General features: G+C 57.1%; 1 protein-coding gene across 4 annotated transcripts; it reads right to left on the reverse strand.

Moving 5' to 3' along the window:
* Positions 1 to 433: 433 nt before the first annotated feature.
* On the reverse strand, positions 434 to 22807 carry MAP7D1 (MAP7 domain containing 1). 4 transcript variants are annotated; one of them, XM_036108089.2, is made up of 18 exons: positions 22434 to 22805; positions 9186 to 9536; positions 8916 to 8984; positions 8167 to 8330; positions 7276 to 7390; positions 5736 to 5846; positions 4469 to 4591; positions 4206 to 4372; positions 3970 to 4112; positions 3112 to 3437; positions 2659 to 2836; positions 2432 to 2570; positions 2202 to 2306; positions 1900 to 1953; positions 1696 to 1738; positions 1503 to 1593; positions 1207 to 1400; positions 434 to 1023 (listed from the first exon to the last, which is right to left on the reverse strand). In XM_036108089.2, the coding sequence occupies exons 1-18, from the start codon at positions 22477 to 22479 to the stop codon at positions 1013 to 1015; spliced, it is 2430 nt and encodes an 809-aa protein (XP_035963982.2). In that variant the 5' UTR covers positions 22480 to 22805; the 3' UTR covers positions 434 to 1012. The 4 variants fall into 4 exon arrangements, with proteins under 4 accessions (XP_035963982.2, XP_035963981.2, XP_035963984.2 ...); XM_036108088.2 differs by having other exon boundaries at positions 4206 to 4591; positions 22434 to 22806; XM_036108091.2 differs by lacking the exon at positions 5736 to 5846.
* Positions 22808 to 23682: the final 875 nt, after the last annotated feature.

The following is a 23682-nucleotide window of genomic DNA, read 5'->3' on the forward strand; positions in this document are numbered from 1 at the left end:
GGGGACCATCATTTTTGCCTCATTACAATCATGATTCAGCCCTAGGCCTAGGATCTACCTCTGCTGAAGCACGGAGGTGGGGGGTGGGGGGGGATCCAGGAGGAAGATGGCCACTTGAACAAAATCATTTGGGCAAATGGGAACGGATGTTGAGTAAGCAACTGAGTGTCTATGACACTCACCTGCTAGACTGTAAACCCTGTGAGAACAGAGGCTACATCTTTTCCTACTACTGCATCCCTACAACGTAGTCCACTGCCTGGTACCATATTTGTTAAATGAATGAATTCATTACAAGATGGACACCACATGCAGGAGCTCTAGAACTAGTACCGGATAGGGGCAGATATCACCAGGCCCTGGCTCCTTAAGTTCTTGGAAGGCAGGAGGCCACCTGCTCCCACCCACCACCAGCCCCAAGGATAGACAGGACTGGCAGAATTATTCTCACTTTATTTCTGGAGAAGTTTGATCAGATGCAATAACACTGATTCCAGGCGAGGGCAGGGGGCATGGGTACCCCTAAAGCAACCAGGATCCTGTGGCCCAAGGTGCCCCCCATCCCCAGACCTGGGTTCCCCCTCAGTTACAGTTAAATAGAGAGAGGAAGATCACCCCAGGGAGTCTTGGGAGGGTCTGCCTCCTGCACCCGCCCCCTCCACGCAGAGGAGTCTGAGCACAAGCTATTTACAGTATTCACATCCACTGTACCCCACCAAACCAAGGCAAATACTACAGGTGGCCCCTCCCCGAGGGAGGAGGCCAGAGAGGCTGTGAGTGTATGTGTGTGTATGGGGGGGGGGCGCGCGTGTGAGCACACGAATGCACTGAGGGGCAGGATCTGGCTCCGGCCAAAGAGACATCAGTCTATAAGGTGCAGATTAAAAATAACAGAGGACCCACCCCCAGGGGCCCAGGCCACTTCTGGCTTTGTGCTGTCTCTTTCTCTTGCAGACGTCCTGGTAGATGATGCATAGGAGCCCTCAGCTGCACCTGGATCCAAGGCAACCTCCTAAAGGACTTCTGGGAAAAAAGCAGGGGGGGAAAGAGTCAAGGCAAACCATGCCTCCAAGCCCAGATGTCTGGGGGTCTTCAGGGTGGAGTGTGACAGGGCCTCTGGCAGAGCTGGAAGAAAGGACAGGGCTGGGGAGTCTGGAGAAGGCTGCTGGGAGGGCAGGCAGGGGTCCAGGAGTCAGGGATCCCTACCTGTGACCTGTGGGGGCTGTACCACAGCTTTCTTGAGGAAGGCTTCTGCCTCTGCGAAGGGCAGGAGTGCCTCTGGCGTTCGGCCCAGACTCTTGTCCCCAGAGGGCCCCTTAGGGGAGAAGCCATTCTCCTGGTGTGCAGGGAGAGGCTGTAGGCCATTCACCAGGGACCCTGGCGACTCCTTGCTTGGCAGGCTGTGGATGCAGGGCCAACACTTAGGCACTCCCACCCCAAGACCACCCAGGCACCCCACAGCTCCAGTGTGATCCTGCCTCCCCGCTCAGGGTAACTGGTACCTCCACTGAGGCTCCTGGGGGGCCAGCTCCTCTTTCTGCACTGCCTCCTTCTGCAGCCCCGGGGGCCGAGCCTCCCCGGCTTTCACAGGCTCTGTCACAGGGAAGGAAGGCCCATCAGTTAGGAGCTAGGGAGAGGAGGAAGTTTGAGGGTGGGTGGCTAAGGGGATGGAGACGAGGGGAACAGGGCCTTTACCTGGGCTGAAATTGTTGGCTTGTGCCTCCTTCCTGTCCGGCTTCTGCTTGGAATTGGAAGAGCAGTCAGACTCAAGGGCTATCTGGCCCCCACCCGGTTCTGGTGCTGACTTCTCCTCTCTCCCGGCCCAGACCCTGAGTGCCCCCCTCCCACGCGCCCCAGCTCTGTTCCTCACCCCCAACACTGCCTTTGGGGAATCCTGACCTTGGTTTCAGCAGCTTCTGACTTCCGAGTCCTCTTCATTATCTCCTCCAGACGCTGTTTGGAGGCCCCACGTCAGTTAGGTCCAAGTCCTGCCCTACGTGGAAACCTCCCACCAGCCAGCCCCTGTCCTGAATGTCCTTCCCAGGCCAGGAACCAGCACTCACTCCAACTCCTTCGCGACCGACCCTTTACAAGCCCAAGGCAGGGCCCACCGCCCCAGCCTCCACTGGCCGCGTAACTGAAGCGGGAACCCAGCGCAGAGCACGGCCCCGCCCACGGAAGCCCCGCACTGCTCTGCAGACCTTTTTGCGCTCTTGCCGCTCCTGCTCCTCCCGCTGGAAGTGCTTTTCCCGCTCCAGACGCTGCCTCTCCGCTTCTTCCCGGGACCGAGCTTCGGCCTCTTCTTTCTGCCAAGGACCCCCGCGAGCTCTAAGCAGCGGGATCCCCCCCTTCCCTCCGGGCCGGCCCCCAGCCCGCCCCCAGGAGGCGCCTGCACCCACCCGCGGGGGGCAGGGCGGGGGTGGGTGGGCACCTGCTTCTGCAGCCGCTCCTGTTCCTCCTGCTCCGCCTGCGCCTTCTCTCGGGCCTCCTGCTCCTCCCGCCTCCGGGCCTCCGCCTCCCTCTCGGCCCGAGCCTCGGCCTCCCGCGCGAGCTGCTCCTCCCGCATGCGCCTGGGGCACAGAGGAAACTCGGGCTCCGCCCTGCGCTTCTCCCGCAGCCTCCGTAAGGGCCCCCCTCAGTCCCCAAGGGCGTACTTACTTGTCCCTTTCCGCTTGTAGCCTCCGCTCCTGTTCTTCGCGCTCCCGCTGCTCCCGTGCTTGGCGCCGCTTCTCAGCCAGGAGCCGAGTGGCCTCCTCTCGGTCTGTGGTGCCGGCCATGGGTTTGCTAGGGGTCGTTGGTGGAGCAGGAGCTGGGGGTGAGGTCAGGACAGCAGTATCTGGAGTGGGATCCAGGACCAGGAGTCAGCACACACCAGCTCACGCACCGCCATCACCACTGCCTGCCCCGAGCTTCTTGGACCTCAGGGAGACCCACCCACCCAACTTCTGCCATGGACTCAGGTGGTGTGTAGTGCTCCCCTCTGGCCTGTGTTCTGGGCCTGGACCTGCCGAGGGCCGGAGCCTCCAACACCCAGTCCCCAGGCACCTCTAGGCCCCTATCTCTGACCATGTCTCCCACACAGGCAAAGTGGGCTTCCCTTGCCCAGCCCACCTGCAGGGATCTCGGCTGTGGGCTGCTCCTTCTGCGGCTGAGCTGGGGTGGGGGAGGGCACAGGCGAGGGTGCTGGTGAGGCTGGGGCTGCTGGCTCCTTCTCCTCACTGGTCTTGCTCTTGCTCTGGTTCTTGTCCACAGGTCCTGTAGCACTGAGGCTCTCCTTGGCCTCATCCTTCCTCCGAACCCGCCCCTTGGGTGATGCAGTGGTGCCCCGAGGGGATGGTGGTTTGGGGGGTAGAGCGTGGCCTGGCCCTGGGCTGGGGCAGGGAGAGGCAGGCCTGTGCCAGGATGTGGGGGAGGATGGCTGGGCCTTGGCCTTGGGACTGAGAGAAAAGAAAAAGTTAGGCTTTGAGCACAGCGTCCACACACGTACACACGTACACACCCTCTGAGCATGTCATTCCCTCAGGGAAGTATCCCCCCCCCCCCAGGGTAGCTCAGCTCTCCCCACCTTATAGGCTCTCACAGAACCAGATTATTTCCTTTTAGAGCATACGTCCCAGTTTGTAGTCACATATTCATTTGCGAGTCTTAGATTAATGTCCGTCTCAGTAAATGAGAGCAAGAACTGAGGCCTGGCTTGGCTCCCCGACGTGTCCTCAGCGGCCAGAACAGGACCTGGCAGGTCCAGTTCACTCATTCAGCAGGTATTTGGCCGGTGCTTACCAGATGCCAGGCACCGTTCTAGGTGCTAGGCTACTTCAGCCATCAAAACACACACACACAATCTGCCCGCAAGGAGCTTTCATTTTCATTCTAGGGGCGGGGGCCCAACAAATATTTGTGCATGGGTGGATGCACGAAAGAACGGCCGGGGGACGCCGGGGACGTGCAGGCCCCACCGCGCGTGCCCACCTGAGCTCGGCGGTGCCCGCAGACAGGCGCGGGCGCGGAGACGCCGGCAGGGACTGGCGCTTCTTGAGGCTGCGCTCCCGGGCCAGGGCACTCTTCTCCTTCTCATTTTCCCGCTCCTTGTCCTTCTTTTCCTTCTTCTGCACCTGGCGGGGAGGGGGAAGGAGAGGCGCGGCAGGGCTTAACGGCGCCGCGCTCCCTGCGCCCCGGCTCCCCGCCGCGCCTGCGCGCGCACTCACCGGGGAGGCCTCGGGCCGGCGGCGGACCTGGGCCGGGCTGCCCCCAGCGCTGGGCTTGCGGCGCTCCCCGCGCTCCCCAGCGGGGGCGCAGCGGTGCGCGCTTCGGGGGGCGCTGCTCGGCGGCGTCAGGGGGCTGGCGGAGGCCGAGCGCGGGCACACCGGCACGGCTGCAGAGGGATGAGTGCGGTCGGGGTGCGGCCCACGAGCGAGGCTGGCCCCTGTCCCGCCCCTCGTGGGGGCTCTCCCAGGGCCGCTGCCCCTACCCTGGTCCCGGCCGTTGCGGGGCAGCGTGACCGCACTGCGACTCCGTGCCAGGAAGGAGAGGGTGGGTGTCATCAGGCGGTCCACGATGCTGCTCTCCCATGCGCTCAGCTGCAGGCTGCGATCTAGAAGGAGAATGCCAGGAGCAGGTTACGGCTGGGGGCCTCAGCAGGCAGGCAGAAGCCCAGGGGGACTGTTAGGTACCATCCATGCCAAGCCCAGGGAGGCTTCCCCCAGGACCCTTACCCCAGTCAGGTGGGGCCACATTTGTCTGCCCTGGGGCCTGACCTCCACTGCAGACCCAGGCAAGGAGAGGCTTCCCAGGGCAGTGTCCTGCACCGCTTGAGGGCCCCCTTTACCACTTTCCCTAGGTGAAAGACCCCGTCTCCTCCCATCCCACTGCAAAGCACTGCTCCTCCTGCTACCAGAGGGCTGGCCTGGGGAGGATGACCCCAGGGGTTGGGGACAGTGAGGGTCCTTGTGCTCCTAACTGAGGGGTGTCCCAGGCCAGATGGAGGCTGCTAGGGGGCCTGGCTGGCCTGGGCCACCCTGCTCTGTCCCCTCAGCTGCTGGGTTATTTTTAAGCCTCAGTCAGGTGGAGTTGGTACAGCAGCTGATTTGGTTGCTAGGCAACAGAACAACCAAATAAAAGCTGGAGAAACTTATAAATAACTCCTACCATGGCCCCTTCACATGTGAGCACCAGTGCATGGTGGGAACACAGGGCCATGCCACATTGGTCGGCCACAACTCTGGAGCCAGCTAAAGCCCCGGCTAGGGCTCTGAAGGCAGAGAGGGTGTGGGGTTGCTTGCGCCCTCCAGGGTGGACCTGGAATAAGGGGCCCCCCTGCACACACAGCACCCAGGCTAGTCTGGTGCTCAGGCACAAGGCCACCTGCCTAAGGCTAGCCGAGGCCAGCTGGCAGTGGTTGGAGATGAGGCTGCCTGCCCATTCCCACTCTCCACCCCTACCCCCACCCCCACCTCCACCTGCTGTTGAGGCCCCAGCCAGGCTTTCTGTCTGCTGGGACACTGCCCTTTGTCTCTGTTCTTCTCCCCTGCAGGGCACACCTCTGTCCCCAGGGTCCAGACCCAGACACCACCACCAGCTCCCCTGAGGGGCGCAGAGCACTGAGTGGGGTAGAGTGGGGATGGTGACCTGGCGTATGTGAGGGGTCCTGGAACCTGGGGTTCTTGCTGAGCTCTGGAGGAGGCTTGGTGGGGGGCTACAAGGGGCTCTGGAGGGAGGGGGGCTGGGCCTTCTCTTACTTCTACTGGGGGAGTTCCAGAGCGTGGCAGAGGACTTTGAGAGCCGCTTGTTGATTATAGAGTCCACGTGTTTAGGCAGGTTTACTGCCGACACGGAGCACCTGCTCCCACCTGGAGGGGAAAAGACACGGCATTAGGGCCGGGCCGGACAGGAGCCAGGGGGGGCACTGAGGCCTTCCATGCAGGATGCTCCGCGGGCAGGGTGGGAGAGGGAGGAGTGGGCAGGCTAGGAAGGAGAGGAGGAGGCAGACTTGGCTCTGGGAGGAGGGGGAGGATAAGGGACCAGAGACAACCTGGATTGGGGGAGCTGATGGAGAAGGAACAGATGGAGGGGATGGAGCAGAACTAATGACACTATAGCCCTCCTGGCCAGGAAGCCATCCCCTAGGGCTGGGCGCTCCCCCACAGCCACCCAGCCTCAGCACTTGCTGGCGCTGCCCCGCCAAGGCACTACGGCTACAACCCCCACGTACTGGGACAAGTGCAGAGACAGTCCTCAACAGAAGAACCACAGTCACGGTCCCACAAATCCACACATCCATAGGGGCACACAAAGACAAAGACATGCGGGCACGGGCATAGAGAGTAAAAGGCACACTTCCACATGCACACGTGTGTGCAGACATGCACAGACCCAGAAACACAAACACTAACAGACGATGTGTCAGACCCGGATGCACACAGGCACAAACCCATCGAGGCAACTTCATCACGATATCTGTAACGGCTGATGTTTGTTGGCTGCTTACCACGTACCAGGCACCGTGCTGGGCACCACACACATGTTACCTCACTTGATCCTCCCAAACATCTACCTACAACCTCGGAGGCAAGTAGTATGGTTATCCCCATTTTACAGATGAGGAGACTGACATCGAGAGGTTAGAGGTCACACTGCAAGTGCCAGAGCTGGGGTCCTCACCCAATTCTGTCTGACTGGGGGGCCCTCACTGAGGTACACAAAGCAACAGACACACCAAGGCAAACGCGTACTAAGACACACAACACACAGATCCATGAGCACGTACACTGAAAGGAACACAGCTGGAAATATTGAACTTTGCCATTACATAAAGACATCCAAACACAAGGGGACATACATGCCAGCCAAGAATCAGACCCAGATCCTGATGGCCCTACATGAAGAAAACTCAGAGACACACACATCTACCTCCCAAGACAAGTTCACAAGGGGGCGACAGTTTTCTTAAATACCCAGTGTCTGCAGGGCATTAAAGTGTTCTTTTCTGTATCATCGACTAATAGTAATAATGGGAACAAAGAGGCTCATCTAAAACGACAGCGGTTTGAAGAGCAAACCAAACGAAGAGAATTCACCTCTGACTTGATAGCAGAAGTCCTTGGGAAGGGACAGCTTGGTTTACAAGACCATTCCAGAAGACACAAGTCCCATGAAGCAAGGCATACCTGCTGCTGCAGGGGGCTGCCACCTGTTGCCACCGAAGCTCCTCCCTGGCCCCACTCATCAGGCCCCTGCCTCGCCCCCCCCCCGCCCTCCCAGGCCCTCCAGCCTACTCACTGGTCTTACGTCCTGGGGAGCTGTGGTGCAGGGCTCCTGCCCAGGACCAGCGCTGCTGCCGGATTTCAGCCCAAGTCTTCTTCACTGACCGCTGGATGGCTGCTTCATAGCGCTCCTGGTGGGGTGAGGGGAGAGGGGAGAGGTCTGGGCTCAGACTCATTCAGCATACCTGGGAGAAAGGCCCTTCTCTCTGCTGTGACAATGTCTCTCCCACCCAAGTTTTCCCTGACTCATTGCAGGTAACCAAGGTTACTGAATCCTTGCTATGATTAAAGACCATTTGTAACAAATTCCTCCCAACTTGTTCTTGGGGAGCCTTTCACTGTTCTTGAGTCATTTCCTGGATGTATGAGCTGTTTCTCTGAGGATAGGGTGGGACTTTCCCTGCCTGAGGCTCCCAAGTGGGGCCATGTCCCCCTGGCCCTGAGGGTCCTGACCTTGGGGCTACGTTCTCCTTTTAGCCTAAGCCCCCACCCCCCCACCCCTACAGGGGGCCCGGCCACTTTCTCCTTCCTTTCCTCACCAGGGCTCAAGCCAGGGCCCTCCTCCCATCCTGGGGCTCAGCACATTCAGAGACACATCTCCGCCTGCATTAAACACACCCGCCTGGGACACACACACAAACACTCGCACGGACTCGCCCACGGCTACAGGTGCCCCCCCGCCCAGCATGCGCAGAACCAAATGTATCTGCCGCCGCACAGATGCCCAGACGGTGCACGCTCAGGGACACAGCTGTAGATACGGATACAGATACTACCGCATGGACACAGATGACGCAGGGGCGTGGACACAGATGTGCGTCCACACTGAGCCCGCGTCCACGCGTGTGCGTGCGTGCACGTGTCCGCAGACCCGTGCACCCCTAGTTAGCGCTGAGCACGCACGCACCTTGTTCTTCTCCAGCTTCTGCCGCTGCCGCTCCTCCAGGGCTGCCCGCCGTTGCTCGGCTTTAAGCCTCTGCTCCTCCAGCCGCCGCCGGCGCTCCTGGAGCTGCTTCTCCCGCAACACCTTGGCCTTCTCCTCCTTCTCCAGCCACACGGCTTTCTTGGCCGCTGTGGGGAAGGAGCCCCAGGGGGTGTGAGGGGTCTCAGTCAAGTAAATGGCCTTCCCTGTTACCCTGGCCCCAGGTGGGTCTTTCTTCTGCCTGCTTGGAGGTGGGGGAGGGGTGGGCCCTCTGCTCCCAGACTCCCTGCCTCATACTGAAGGGCTTCTGGAAGACAGGCTCAGGCCTAGAAGGAGGATTTCCCTGATGGAAGGTCTCTTTCTCCCCCATTGGCCTCATGGTTTCTCGGTGCTAAAGGAGACATGAGTTTAGGGCCAGATCCCTGTCTGACTTTGGAGCCTGCTGGACAGATTTTCACGTATTGCATGGTTAAGAGCATGGGACTGAGGGTGAGATGAGGCTTCTGGGTCTGAATCGCAGGTATTCCACTAGCTGTGTGTGGCTTAGGAAAATGATTTCATCTCTCTGAGCCTCTGTTTCCCCATCTTCAGAACGGGTGGAGAGAATTAAATGGGATAATGCACGTACGGCTCTTAGCACAGGGCACGCAATTAAGCGTTCAAAAGTGTTAGTGCTGTGGATAAGAGATTGACGGTGAGGGTGGTAGGGATGATGACGCTTCCCCAACACTCACCCAGATACTTGGCCCGTTCTTCTCGCCGCTCCTTTGCCAGCTTGTGTCTCTCTCCTGCTTTCTTTACATCTTAGTCAAGGGAATGAGAACAGACTTAGGTCAGAGGCTCGCCCCAAAAAGGGGAGTCAACCTCAGGGCCCTCCCCCAGGTCTCATCCCCATCCCTTTTATCATCTCCTCCTGGGCCCAGGAGATTCCCTCCAGTGGCATCAACCAGGGCTGGAGGCCCGAGCCGAGGAGTTTGGCCCAGGACGAGGGACACCATATATACCTTGCTTGGTGGGAGGGCTGTCAGAGGCTTGCACCGCTGTTGGGGACGGCTGGCTGCTCCTTCGAGGAGGCCTGGCATCCCGTGGGCCTGTGGCTGGTGGGGTGGGTCCCCTGATCTTCACTTCTGAGAAAGGAGACTCTTCCTGCTGGGGGGCTGATCTAGGCCCAATTGGCCCTGGGGGGCTCTCTGGTTCCAGTGGGAGTTCCTTAGAACTAGCGGCATTCTTCATGGCAGGAGGGGTGTCCGGGGGAGTGTCGGGGACCAGGGCTGACATCGGTGGTGGTGGTGGCGGCGGGGAGGGGTCACCTTCTGGAGAAGGTCTTGGCTCTAGGGGGGTCCTGGCTGCCACAGCTGGAAGACCAACACAAGAGAGGAGAGAGAGTCAGATAGCACATCCTTGCCATCAGCCCCACACGGAGCTCTCACCCTCGTCCAACTGACATCCATTCATTCACACAACACGCTTACCGAGTTCCTTCTGTGTGCCAGGCCCTGTTCCAGATACTAATGATACCGCGGTGAGAACACAGCCATGCTCCCTGCCTCTGTGGAGCTTACCTTCTGGCAGGTAGACAGACAAACAGCTAGGCAGTTACAGCATAGAATAAGGACTATGTCTGAGGGCAACACAGCAGAGGTGGTTAACCTATGTTTGGGGGGCTTCCCGAAGAAGGAAAAACCAAGCTGAGAGCCAGAGGATGAGCTGCGGTTGACAAAGCAAGGAGGAGGGGGTTCTGGCAAAAAGAAGAGCATCTGCAGAAGGGGCAGAAGGGAGCAGGGTGTATCGGAAAGACGGAGAAAAAGTCGGTAGCACTGATTAATGCCCGGAGTGGTAATGACTGGTTTCCATGTCTGCCTCCCCCACCTTTCTGCTTTACTTTGGGGTCACAGGGCCCACCCCAAGGCCTGGTGCACAAAGGGTGCCAGTGCTGGGCACGTGGGACTGGCCAAGAGGAAGGACATGAGCTTGGGCACAAGTGGGATGCAGTGTTGCTCACTCCCCCATGGGCGCGGCAGCCAGCTACTTTCAGTTTGTCACCTTTTTTCCTTTCCCAAACACCCACAGATTTCTTCTTTTAAGACAATAATATTTCAAGGGCGCCCGGGTGGCTCAGTCAGTTAAGCGTCTGCCTTCGGCTCAGGTCAAGATCCCGGCGTCCTGGGATGGAGTCCCGCATCGGGCTCCCTGCTCAGCGGGGAGCCTGCTTCTCCCTCTCCCTCTGCCTGCCTGTCTACCTACTTGTGATCTCTCTCTCTCTGTGTCAAATAAATAAATAAAATCTTTAGAAAAAATTAAAAAAAAAAAGACAATAATATTTCAAGATCCCTGTAAAAGACAGCCAAGTGCCAAGTAAGGAAGCCACGTGATTTGGTACGGACCTGCATATGCACACGGGTGAGCATGTGTGTATTCTGGAGAGTTGAAAGACAGGCCCGGTTCTGCTTTTAGTACCCCAAGACGGGAATGGACGGCATGCTTCCCCAGCAGGTAACCTTGGTGAAGCCAATCCACTTTTCTTTTTTTTAATTCATTGGAGACAGAGATACAGAGAGAGAGGGAGAGTGAGCAGGGGGAGAAGCAGAGGGAGGGGGAGAAGCAGGCTCCCCACTGAGCAGGGAGCCTGACGTGGGGCTCGATCCCAGGACCCTGGGATCATGACCTGAGCCGAAGGCAGACGCTTAACCATCTGAGCCACCCAGGCGCCCCAACCAGTCCACCTTTTTTAAGTCTCACTTTTCACATCTGTAAAATGGGGATAATGAGCCCAAGCTAGCAGGGATGTCAGGGAAGTGCCTCGCAGAATTCATGTGCCAGCAAACACCACTTCCTGCCCTTTCCCTGTGGGTCTCATAAAGCTCTGCATGTTGAGCCCCGCAGCCATCTGCTGCTACTGAGCACTGAAGGGAACAATGGGGACCCGGCCCCCGAAACGCAGGCTCAGGGAGCAGGGCCAGGGTCCGTGAGAAGCTCTATCTAAGGAAGCATTTTTTACTTTTACTGGATGCCTCCACCAACTAAGTCCTCTCCTCTGGGAAATCTGGCCCTCTCGGGAGGTGGCAAACGCCCACCCCTGTGGGTGACAACGTGGGTGTAGGGAGAGGACGCTCCCAAGGGGTCACGTTTGGGACTCTGGGTGCCTTTTTCAGGGAGACAGGTGTCCTGTGGCTGAATGTGGGCTCTGAAGGCAAACTCTTTGCATGTGAATTCTGGCTTCCCCATCAAGTGTGTGACCTTGGGCTAGTTACAGACCCTCTCTGTGCCACAGCTTCTGCTGCAGGATAGGCATAGTACCTATCTCACAATATTGTGATTTTAGTCATAATAATAACCCTTAACAGTTACATGTTTCTCAATTTCTCAGCTTCCTATATTCAAAGCATTTTACACACATTTGTTTTAGTCCTCACTGACAATTACTTATGAAGGAGCACTATAAATATCTTTTTTATAGATGGGAAAAGTAAAGCAATTTGAGGTCACTCAGCTGGTAAGTGAAGGAGCCTGGACTTGAACCCAGCATCTGTCACCAGAGCCCCGGCTCTTACTAGTTACAGCCTCCTGCCTCCGTTTAAGGCAGTATGAAGTAATATGTGTTATGCAACAAAATCTGAGGCTCACAGTTTTTCCCTTACTCCCTCCCTTGCAGCTTCCTGGGCTCCAGGCAAGGGCCCCAGCTGAGGCCCTGTCTCCCTAAGGGCCCTTCCAAGTTGGCCAGCCCCTAGGCTCCAGGACAGCCCACCCCGCTTTCCCCACACCAGCTGCAGAAGGTTGCCTGGCCCCGATTAGTCTACCTCCCAGACACCTGCAAACTCTGTTCCAACTCCAGTGGGCAATATAACTAGCGGCAGTCATTTAGTGAGTGTTTACTATATACTGGGAACTGAGCTAGGCCTTTGTACCCCTATCCTGCATCCTTCTATGAGCTCTGAGAGGCAGAAATTGTTATGCCCATTATACAGATGAGACGGTCAAAGCTTACCCCATGAAGTGATTTGCCCAGGGTCATAGAACTAGCATGTGGCCGAGGCAGGATTTGAACCCAGGACTGTCTGGGGCCAGAAAGCTTCGGTGTGAGCGTACTAAGCTTGAGGCTGAGGGTGAGGTCTGTTTACTGTCATTCTCCTAGCACCTGTGCGTGCTGCAGGTGTTGCAAGGAAAACTGGTAGGCGGATGTTTGTCTACACCTAGGTAAATCACACCCACCAGGCAAGACACGAATGTCCCAGTAGGTCCCGGCTAGCTGTGTGCAGCTTGAGAGGAGGAGGTGGGGGGATGAGGCCTGGAGGGACCTGCACTCCAGTGTCAGATGCAGTGGAGTAGAAAGAAAGGTCCTAGGCTTCAGAGTCAGACAGGCCTGGGTGGGAAACCCCAGCTCTGCTGTGGGACCTTGGGCAAGCCCTGAGCCTGTGTGAGCTTCAGTTTCCTCACTGAGGTGTTGGCACAACAGCGAGTAGGTACAGCATCTCTGGCCCCTGGCAGGGGCTCGGTAAGCGGCACCTGCCCAGAGGAATCTGTCCACTTCTACCGATCTCTGCTACAAGAGCCCATTTGGGTCAGGCCTTCACCCCCACTGCTCCATGACACTGCTCTTCTCAAGGTCACCAGTGAACATTGCTAAATCAGCAGCAGCCGTTTCTAGGTCTTCGTCTTGGTAACCCAGGGGCTGCGTTTGACACGGTTGATCCCTTGATGCTCCTTGAACACTTTTGCACTTGGCTGTGAAGACAACACACTTTCCTGGTGTTCCTTCTACCTTGCTGGCTGTGACTTCTCAGTCTTCTTCGCTGATCCCTCTTTAATTGCCTAACCTCTTAGCGCCAGGTGCCCCAGGCTCCGTGGAGCAGCTCATCTCTTTTCCGTCTGCATGCACTTCCTTGGTGACCTCATCCAGACTCATGGCTTTAAATACCATTGCTCTGCTGATGAGAACCAAGTTTGTATCTCCAGCCCAGACCTCTCCCTTGAGTTCCAGTTTCGCTCATGCAACTCCCTATTTGACACCCTTGCATGTCTTACAGATACCCCAAATTTAACACATCCCAAACTGAGCTCCTGATCTTCCTCCCAGAACCCTGCTTCTCTCCCAGTTTTTCCCCATCTCAGTCAGTGGCAACCCCGTCCTCCCAGTTTCTCAGGCCAAAAATCCTAGTCATTTTGGAATCTTTTCTTATCTCACACCCCACATCTAATCTCTCAGTAAATCTTTTTGGCTCAGTGTGCAAAGTATATTCTGAATCCAATCACTTCTCACCATCTCCAATTCTATCATCTTGGTTCAGCCACTCTCATCCCATAAAAGACTCCCTGCTGGGGCGCCTGGATGGCTTAGTTGGTGGAGGTGGAGCATGCTCTTGATTTCGGGGTTGTAAGTTCAAGCCCCACGTTGGGTGGAGAGGCTACTTAAAAAATGAAATCTTAAAAAAAAAAAAAAAGAAGATTCCCTGCTGCCATTTTCTGTTCCCCTTTCATCTTTTCTCAACACAGCAGCAGAGCGATTCTGTTTAAAAATAAGTTAGATTGGGGCGCCTGGGTGGCTCAGTCGTTAAGCGTCTGCCTTCGGCTCAGGTCATGATCCCAGGGTCCTGGGATCGAGCCCCACATCAGGCTCCCTGCTCAGCGAGGAGCCTGCTTCTCCCTCTCCCACTCCCCCTGCTTATGTTCCCTCTCTCGCTGTCTCTCTCTCTGTCAAAAAATAAATAAAATCTTTAAAAAAAAAAAAAGTTAGATCAAGTCACAACCCTGACAAAATCCTCTGAAGAAGCCCTCTTGGGGAGGAAAAAAACAAAGGCCTTACAATGGTCTCTGAGGACCTTCAGGATCCCCCCTCTTAGGCCCATTACCTCTTGGGCCTCATCTCCTCCTCCTCTTCGCCCCCACCCCAGTCTTCCAGCCACTGTTCCAGGCAAGCTCCTACTGCAGGGCTGTGTACTCGCTGTTCCCTCTGCCGAGATCCTCTGCCCCAGATTGGGGCGCTCCCTCACCTCCTTCAGGCTCTTGTTCCAATGTCATTTACACCCTCCCTGACCCTATTTTAAATTACAAACTGCAATGAAGTCTCCCTCCCCTTTCCAACTGTATGTTTTCTTTCCAATTCTATTTTTCTCCCTAAGTATTAATACCATTTTAACATTGTCTCCCACCTTTAGAAGATAATCTCCACCAGGGCACATATATGTCTGTTTTGTTAGCTGTTCTATCTCTAAGGCCAACAGGGCCTGCACATAGGTGCTCTACAACTATGTGTTGAATGAATAAATCAATGAACTCCACCTTGGCTGATACCATCAGCATCTCTCCTACCTGGATGACTACAAAGTCTCCCCACTGCTCTCCCCACACCCATTCTCACTCTGCTCTCCGTGGAGCAGCCAGAGTTAAGTGTTTGCCAATGCAAATCTAATCATGGTACTCTTCAACACTTGAAACCTCTCAGTGGCTTCTCATTGCTTTAAAGATAAAAACAAAATTCTTGAACCCAAACTATAAGTCTGGCATAGTCTGAAGTCCCTGTCCTCATCTCCTGCATCTCTTGAATCTCTTCTCCATGCTCCCCACTTGCTTTCTGCACTCCAGCCACACTGACCTTTGAATTATGATAACCGTTCATATTCCCTCCTGCCACAGAGCCTTTGCACATGCACTTTCTACTCTTTTCTTAGTTAGCCCCCATTTAGCCTTCAGATCTTCACTCGGACATCATTTCCTCAGGGAAGGCCTTCCCTGGCCTGTCAGATCAGGATACATTCCTTCATTCTATACAGTCATGGCTTCGTGTGCCTCTTGTTTGGAGCACTGTGACTGTTACAATTTTCAACTTCCTTAGTGTGCTTCTCTTGTTATTGTCAGCCTCCCCTTAGACCGAAAGGAAGCCCTATAAGGGCTGGGCTATGTCTGCTTTGCTCACCACCACATCACCAGCAGATGGTACTGAATGAGAATGAGAATAAAGTGCTGTACTTGAGCGTCACCCCAGCCTAACGCTGTGCATGGAGAAGGAAATATTTACTCTAATAAAGAATAAATCCATGTGGTAATTTATTGCAAAGGGATAGACACTTGAAGGGAAGCAAAACAACTCCATCTCAATTGAATTTGGGCAGCTTCCTGGACAAGGCACTCAGGTAGAAGTTAAAAATAATAATAAATGTTTGACTCCAGCAGCTCAACAAGAAAGACTTCTCGAGAAGCAAACGGGACATTTGGAACTCTTCTTTTGACCTGGTGGACTATTGACCCTAAATACAAATATTTTCCTCAGAAGCATGCCAACACTGATGAAATGCCATTGGGACAGTGTTACCCAGAACAAATTATAGTAAGCCAGATTAAGTACTTGGTTAGTCATCCTTTTTTTTTTTTTAAAGATTTTTTATTGGGGCACCTGGGTGGCTCAGTCGGTTAAGCGCCTGCCTTCGGCTCGGGTCATGATCCCAGGGTCCTGGGATCGAGCCCCACATCGGGCTCCCTGCTCGGCAGGAAGCCTGCTTCTCCCTCTCCCGCTCCCCCTGCTTGTATTCCCTCTCTCTCTGTTTCTCTCTCTGTCAAATAAATAAATAAAATAAATAAAATCTTTAAAAAAAGTGGCAGGCAGAGGGAGAGGGAGAAGCAGGCTCCCTGTTCAGCAGGGAGCCCGATGTGGGGCTCGATCCCAGGACCCCGGGATCATGACCCGAGCTGAAGGCAGATGCTTAACCGTCTGAGCCACCTAGGTGCCCTGGTTAGTTATCTACATGGCATGGTTAAACCAATTTCTGATTATTCCTATTTTCACTCATCAAATGTGATCCTTCAGCCACTGTATTTTCTTTTTGGTCTGTGTCAAATTGTGAGGTTTTAGCCACTGTTAGTTTTATTTTGCGAAGCTGATATCTACCAGAAGTATTTGTTAAGAACTGGATAAGAGACGGATAGTTTGTATTTATTTCTTGGCACAAAAAGCATTCCCTGGGCAAAGGTTGCAGAAGCTGATCATAGGGTCAGTAAGTCTTGTCTTCTCAAGAGCCCCACAAGGGACTGTACCTGGGGTCTGCTGAAAGATCTGAGCCAAGTCCCATGTCTCAGGGTGCTTACTCCCCATCTCCACCCCCTGGGAGCTGGCAGTCCCTTCCTCTGGGCCCTCCCTCCTCCCATACCAGCAACTGCTGCTAGGCCAAATATTCCTCTCACCACACTGATAACTCAGTCTGGCTTTTCTGTTTGCCTGCTGCCCCGTCTCTGCCAGCATGAGAGCTCATGGAGAGGAGAGATGGGGCCTTGCTCCTTTTTCGAACCCAGGGCTTATCTAGGACCTGCTGGCCCAGAGCAGGGGTTCTGTGTCTGTTTAATGAACACACAGATGGATAAGTGCGTGGACGGATGGGGGTACTGCGGAAAGCCACCCAGCCAGACATCGTCAAACCCCGGGCTGCTCCAAAGCCTAGCCTCCCTAACCCTAAAGGTCCTGCTCATATCAGAGCCCTGTGTGTGCCCTGCCAGCTCCTGAACCCAGGAAGGGAAACGAGGTAATTTATCGAAGACCTACCGTATGCCGGGCACTTTTCCTCATCTCATCTCATTCTTATGACAGCCCTAAAAGGAAAGTTCTATGGATGGCCCCTGTTTCACAGGAGAGAAAACTTACACAGACAAGTTAAGTGAATTGCTCATGTCAGCATCAGAGGTAGGATTTGAACCCAAGGCTATCTGATGACAAAACCCTTATGTCACACTGTTTCTAGTAGGCGTCATGTCACCCCTCCTTGAGGCTCCTGCCTGTTTCCTGAAGAAGGAAGTGATTCGGTGGTTCCCTCAGGGAGGTTTCCCCCAAGACGGTGAAGGGCGCAGGTGGGGCGGGCAGGCACTGAGCTCAGAGGGCAGGAATGCAGGGAAGGCAGGCTCCTGCCCAGGCTGGCCACCAGGAGGCAGGAAGTGAGGCACTTGGGTAGGGGGTGGGGGGTGAGTGGCCGTCCTCCAGGGGGCAGAGCAAAGGAGCACCCAAGGGAGAGCCCGTGGAGGTGGGTGCACAGACAGCATCCCTGGGCGGGGAGCATGGGGAGCAGAGGCGCGAGGCAGAGAGAGAGGACACAGGACAGAGCGGGGCACCGGTAGCCAGAGCCCTCCGGCTCTCACAGCAGCTCCTCGGGTGGCAGCGCTGGGCCAGACAAATGAAGATGGCTAGGCCAACAGAGGGGCAAAGACATGCAGAGAGACTGAGTACACACCACAGAGAGAGACAGACACCTAGACAACGTGGACAGAGCCTGAACAATGGCGAGAGACAAGACACATTCTTTTCTCCCTCCTCTCTCTCTCTCTGTCCTATATACACAGGAATCAGACTTCGTGGGATTTGGAACTCTACACACACACACACACACACACACACACACACAGCCAGGCACCCGATCCGAGGCACAGAGGAAGCCTCAGAGACCCACACAGCACTCAGACACGGTGTTCCCAGTGTACTCGTACAGTCTCATCCAGGTCGCGTCCTCCCTGCCCCTTCTGGGCACTCCCTTACCTGGGCCCAGGGTAAGTCCAGTTAATAGCTGCAATAGCTAATGCTGTGTCAGGCCCAGCTCAACACTTTAAACACATCAGTCCCTATCATCCTCACCACAACCCTATGAGTTAGACGTTATTACCCCATTTGACAAATGAGGAAATAGCTTCAGAGAGCTTAAGACACGTGCTTAAGTCACATAGCTGGTGAGTATCAAAGCTGGGGTTCGGGCCCGACGCAGCGTGACAATCTGTACCTTCACTCTGTTACCCAAAGGAGGCAGCCTCCTGGGTTTCCCTGCCTGGAGAGATCTGAGCTGGGAGGATGAGGTTGGGGGCAGGGGCAGGCCCCGGAAGGACAAACTCTGAGAGATGCCGGATTGTGGGCCTGGGACAGAGGGAACCCTTAGGGGGCAGCATCACTCCCAGCCTGAACAGAGCTGAGCCAGCTCTGAGAGGGACTGAACGAGGAGGGGGCGGCCTGCTCCAACAGTCCTCAGACCCTGGGCCACAGGCCCTTAGCAGCAGGGCACTGGGGCCAGGCCATGGGCCTCTGTGAGAGATAAAGCTGGATCACAACTGAGACAGCAGATCTGAAGGAGCTCTCTGGCCTGGTTGGCGGCCATTGTTCCCAGCCTCCAATCAGGAGCACCCACTTCCTGTTATTTTAGGCGGCAGGAAATGACCCCATCCCACAGCCCAGGCCCCACCACGGGCCCTCCCTCAGCCCCAGCAGGTCGGCCCGCGCTAGGGCCTAGAGGCTCAGGGCAGAGGCCTGAGGATGGCCTGCTGGCTGGACTGTCACCACTGCCTGGCTCCAGGGCCTCCTTCTGGTCTGACTTCCTCAGACTCCAACCTGACAAGATGCACAGGGAACCCAGGGCTCTGCTGGCTCTACCTCTGCCTGCCAGAGGATGGATCATGGGGTCTCTAAGACCAAGATGCCTATAGATCAGTCATGCCAGGGAAGCAAGACTCTATCGCTGGCTGGCTCAGCCATGATAATTCAGCCTAGAGGTTTGGTGCAGAGGCTTTAGAGTCAGATGAACCTGGGTTCAAATTCTGCCTCTGCCAGTTCCTAGCTGTGTGACTTTAGGCCAATGACGTCCCTCTCTGATCCTCATCTGTAAAAGGAGGATAATAGTAGGCCCTACTCAGGGATTGTTTTGAGAATCAAATGAGACCATGCACATGATATGCTAAGCACTCTGCCTGGCACAGAGAAGGCCCTTAATAACTAGGAGTGGGAGATAAGTTGGACTTATCCCTGGTGAGGGGACACATCTCCTCTTACAAACGGGGAGGAGCACTGATGGCGGTAGCAACACCATGCTCTCTACCCCCCACCCTGCCACGCTCTCTGCTCCCCTCAGGGCAGAGCTGCAGCTGAGAGGTGGCAGACCAGACGACCAGACGTTGAAGGCTGTGCCCTGGGGTGCCAGGCAGCGCGGCCATAGCCAACAAAGCTGCATTATCTGGGCCTGGCCCCTTGGCTCCCTGACTTGTCCCAAGGCCCAGTGGGGACTCAGGGACATGGCTCCCTGCTGCTTGTGGCCTAAGGTCTGTGGTCAGACCTGAGACCTGTCCTGGCCACCCTCTAGTGCCACCACTCTGGTCAGGGCCCCGCTTTTAGCTCACTCCACCCCCACCCCCCCGCCCTGCCCCACCCACAGCTGATGCCCATCCTGAGGGAAAGGGGGAGTACACTGGCCTGGTGCCCCTTCCTCCTCATTTGCATATGCATGACTGCACATTAGGGGCTCATTAGAGGCTCATTACTGGGCCCACCGGCCCAAGGGGGGACGAAGCTGTCCGCGGGAGGCACCAGCTAGGCTGGCTGCCCTATGTAGAGACACAGCCCATTGTGCCAGTCTTGCCAACTTCTACTCATCCTTTTAGGTTCACCTGAAATGCCTCCTCCTCTGTGAAGCCTTCCACAAGCAAAGCCCACTGACCACCAGATCACCAGTATACCTGTGGGGTTTCCCTGCCCCGAGCACATCTGCTTCCCTCCTTGGGCCGAGAGCTCTCAGAGGGTAGTGACTGATTCACTTCTCTGCCCTCTGTACGGCAGCACTGATGGCAGGCGTCAGCATGGTGTGCTGGACGGCTGCCCGCACCCACCTCCCAGGGGCTCTCTTCTACTGCCGCAGCCCCCCTCAAGCACGGGGGCCCCTCTGCTCCCCAGATCCACCCTGGTTCATACGTGTCTAGAACTCCCCTCTCCCTGGCCCTCTGTCCCATATTTACCTCCTGAAATTCTAATTAATCACACCTCCTCCTCAGGCCTCCAAAGGAATTAAAAAACAATAAACAACAAAAAACAAATAGAGTTTATTGACCACTAATGATATGCCCAGGCCTAGGCTAAGTGTTTCATGTGTTCATCTAATTTAATGATCCCAATCTCTCCATGAGATAATTTCTAGCATTATTCTCATTTTATAGATGGGAACATTTAAGACTCAGGGTAAGTAGCACACCTAAGGTCACACAGTAGGAGGTTATGTTTGATTCCAGAGTCTACATTCTTAAGCAAACTGGCTCCCAATCCCTGTTCTCACCTCCCCCATGTTTCATACCTCCCTGCTGGCACCGGTTCTGATGAGCATAACCACAATAATGGTAATAACACTGTACTGCGGGCATCTATGTGCCAGGTTCCTTTAGGTGCATCATCTCTAACCCTCACATTAACCCCACAAGGTTTGGTAACACCACCTCCATTTTCCAGGGGCATAAACTGTGACTGGAGGAGGCAAGTCACTTGCCCCAGTCCACACCTGTTCCCTACTCCATGTTGCCTCCTGGAAATGCTCAGGGGGCAGGGGAAACTCAAGGATGGCAGGGATCATGCCATGTGCACTCAGTGTCTCAGCCCCATGCCTCAGACTCGACAGGGTACATGCAGTGGGCACCACCTTTACTCCCTGGAAGCCCTTGGCTTGGAGGGGCCCCTGACACCTTCACCTTCTGTGTAGGGATTCACCAGCAGCCTGATCGAGGTTGTCATGTAACTCCATCTAGGCCCCTGTGTATAGAAGAGTCTTCCCAACCCAGGACCCTATATGCAGACCCCCTCAGGCCCCTCAGTACAGCCAAGCATGTCCCCCAGGCCCTCTCCTCCAGTCAGGCATCCCATCCAAGTGCCTAAATTATAAACCAGACACTCACGCAGGCCCTCATCTGTGGCCCAGTCATCAGGCCCATTCAGGCCCCGATGTACGCACCAGCGCCTGAGCACATTAGATGCAGAGGGCCAATAAGCAGATGAAATGGACCCAGTCTAGGACTCCCTGGGTGTCCTGTCTCAGGCTTAGCAGAGCCAAGACTGATCCAAGTGCCACTGTTCCAGCACAGTCTACACACCACCCCAACCACAACAGTCTGATAGCTCCCCCACCACCATCACCTGCATCCCTCAGCTCCCACACCCACACCAGCCCCTGGAAGCACCCGCGCTGGCATGAGGAGGAGCCCACCCACAGCCCAGTGGCTCCACCTTGTCTTGGGCTCTCCGCCCCCACAGACACTGTTTCATGCTGAGCCCACGCCGCAGGGGTCAGGGAGGTGGCAGGGATTAGGCTCTAGGACTCTACGGAGGTGTGAGGTTGGGGCCGCCTCCCCCCTGAGTCAGTGGGAACAGAACTTGGGTCCTCAGTAATCATGCTCTCCCCTCCCCTTCCAGGAAGAAAGAGAAAGAGAAATCCCTCCCTCCAACACCAGGCCCAACCAGAAACCTGTCCCCACCCCCTCATCAGCTGCTCCCAGATCCGAATGGGATTTGCAGAAGTCCTGGGCACTGGTGGTTGGTGGGGTGAGGGGAGGGGAGGAGAGCTTTGATGGTCTTCTGGGGCCTGGAGTGTGTGTAGGGGGGCGGGGGTAGGCATCCCAAGCTTCAGGCTGAGGAATGATGTGGCAGGCCCCGGGAGTGCGGCCTTGAGCCTTCACCTCATTCTCGAGAGAGACTCGGGCCTAGAGAGGCTAGGACGGAGGGTGGCAGGATACGCAGCTTTACTTCTGCCCCCTTCCTCCCCAAATCCGGCTGGGTGGGCTCCGGAGCAGGCCTGGCTGCACAGGAGGCGGCCCACTCCCCAGCTCCCGCCCTCGCCCCAAACAATGCCGCCTCCCCCTCCCCCTCGTCTTTATCCCGCGGGTTACTTGGCAGCCGCCGCTAGAGACCTCCCCCTGCCCTCCCCTCCACTCCAGGCCGGCTCGCAGCAGCAACAGGCCCTTTGCGCGGCAGCTGGAGAGATGCGGTGGGGGCAAGGTCTGGGCTAGGGCCTGGGCGTGGGGGGCGCCAAAGGCCTAGGCTTTGGTATGCAGGACTCCAGGCCTGAGAATCTGGACCCCCAATACACACATTCAGGCTGGGGTCACCCTTGCCCACCCGGGATGAAGAGGGGGACAGACGTCCCAGTTCAACTGAAGAGGACCATCAGGGCCGGAAAGGGGGTGTTGGCGGGGCAACCGAGGTGGCACTGGGCCGGGGCGGAAGGGTCAGCCCAACAACTCCGGAGCGGGATCCTCGAGGATCCCGCCGCTCAGGGCGTCCTAGCGCCCGGAGTGGGGGAGGGGGCAGCTGTCAGAGGATGCGTCGGTGGCCCCGAGCCGCCGCCGCTGCAGCCTTTATTTTTAAACTTCCAAGTGGTCAGAGGGCGCGGCGGGGGAGGGGTCCCCGCCCAGCGGGTTGGCCTCCTCCTCGGCCTTCCCGAGGCCCCGCGACCTCCCCCCATCTCGCCTCTGCGTGGCTCCCGGCATACCTGGGGGTGCGCCGGCACCCGGCTCTGCATGTGGGCCACTCTCCATGGCCGCGGCGTCACTGGGGGTCTTGGGGTCTCAGCGGCGACGGCGGCGGCGGCCGGCGGCCAGGACAGGGGTCCCGCGGCGCATCACGCCCGGCCCTGCCCGGCGGGCAAGACTCGGAGGCGGAGGCGCTCCGGAGAAGGTCGGGGCTGCCTCGGCTGGTGGCCTGCGAGGCTCGGAGTCGCCGGCCGCCCAGTGTCTGTCGGCTCCGGCCGCGATCCCGCTCCCTGCCCGGCGCCGGCCCAGTCCCGGCCGCGGCCCAACCCTATTGTACCGCCGGGGCTGGGCCTGGCCTCCCCGCTGGCGCGTACCAAGTGCGACGCGGGGAGGGCCTCCCCCCCGCCCCAGCGTCCGGGACCCGAGCCGCTGCGCGCCCGCCTCGCTCGCCCCGCCCCGCCTCCGCCCCGGAGCGCGGGCCCTCGAGCTCGGGACGCCTCTCCTGCGGCTGCGGCCGAGGGGACGCCACGGCTCCCCGAGCACGCCCGTCCCGCCGCCTCCCCCTGCGGCCGCGCGTTGGTACGCGCCACAGCGCGAGAAGACTATGTAGGGAGCGCTCCGGTGACTCACCCGCCGCTTGGACTGGGGGGAGTCGAAGGGAGCGGGGCTGGGAGCCCCCAATCCCAACCTGGAACTTGGGGGCCCCGGCTCTGGCGCCTTGGCGGTAGCTTCAAATCCAAATTCTCTCCCAGTCCCACGTCAAACCAAATCCGACCGGGAGATGTCGAGAGACCTGAAGGAGGGTCCCAAGGAGACCCCTAAAAGGGCTCTGCTTTCTCTCCCCTGGTGATGGCTGGGATGGGGAGAGGCCAGGAGCCTTGCTGCTGCCCTTCCTCCAGCATCCTATGGTTGGTGTCTTCCCTGCTCCTCCGGGGTAATTACAGGCCCGCACCAATGCTTTACCCAGGTCTCTAATCTGCTGGGTCCCTCCCAGCTCCAAACTGGGTGGTCCTGGTCCTGACCCTCCCCCACCCCCATCGGGCGACCCCTCCAATCTCCCCGGAAGGATTTTCTCCGCTGTGGCCTGTCAAGGAGGGAGTGAGCCCCTTCTGACTCCCCTCCCCGTGGTCCTGCTTCCCAGCTCTTCGAGGTGGGTCCCCTTGTTAGTGCCGGCGGAGGTGGGGCCTGAAGCCAAGTCTGGCCAGCCTGCGGGGGGTGGGGGGTGGGAGCTTGCTGGGAAGGTGGATCGATGATGGTGCTGCAAGGATT

This window comes from Halichoerus grypus, chromosome 5 (assembly GCF_964656455.1).
Source record: "Halichoerus grypus chromosome 5, mHalGry1.hap1.1, whole genome shotgun sequence".
Taxonomy (NCBI): domain Eukaryota; kingdom Metazoa; phylum Chordata; class Mammalia; order Carnivora; family Phocidae; genus Halichoerus; species Halichoerus grypus.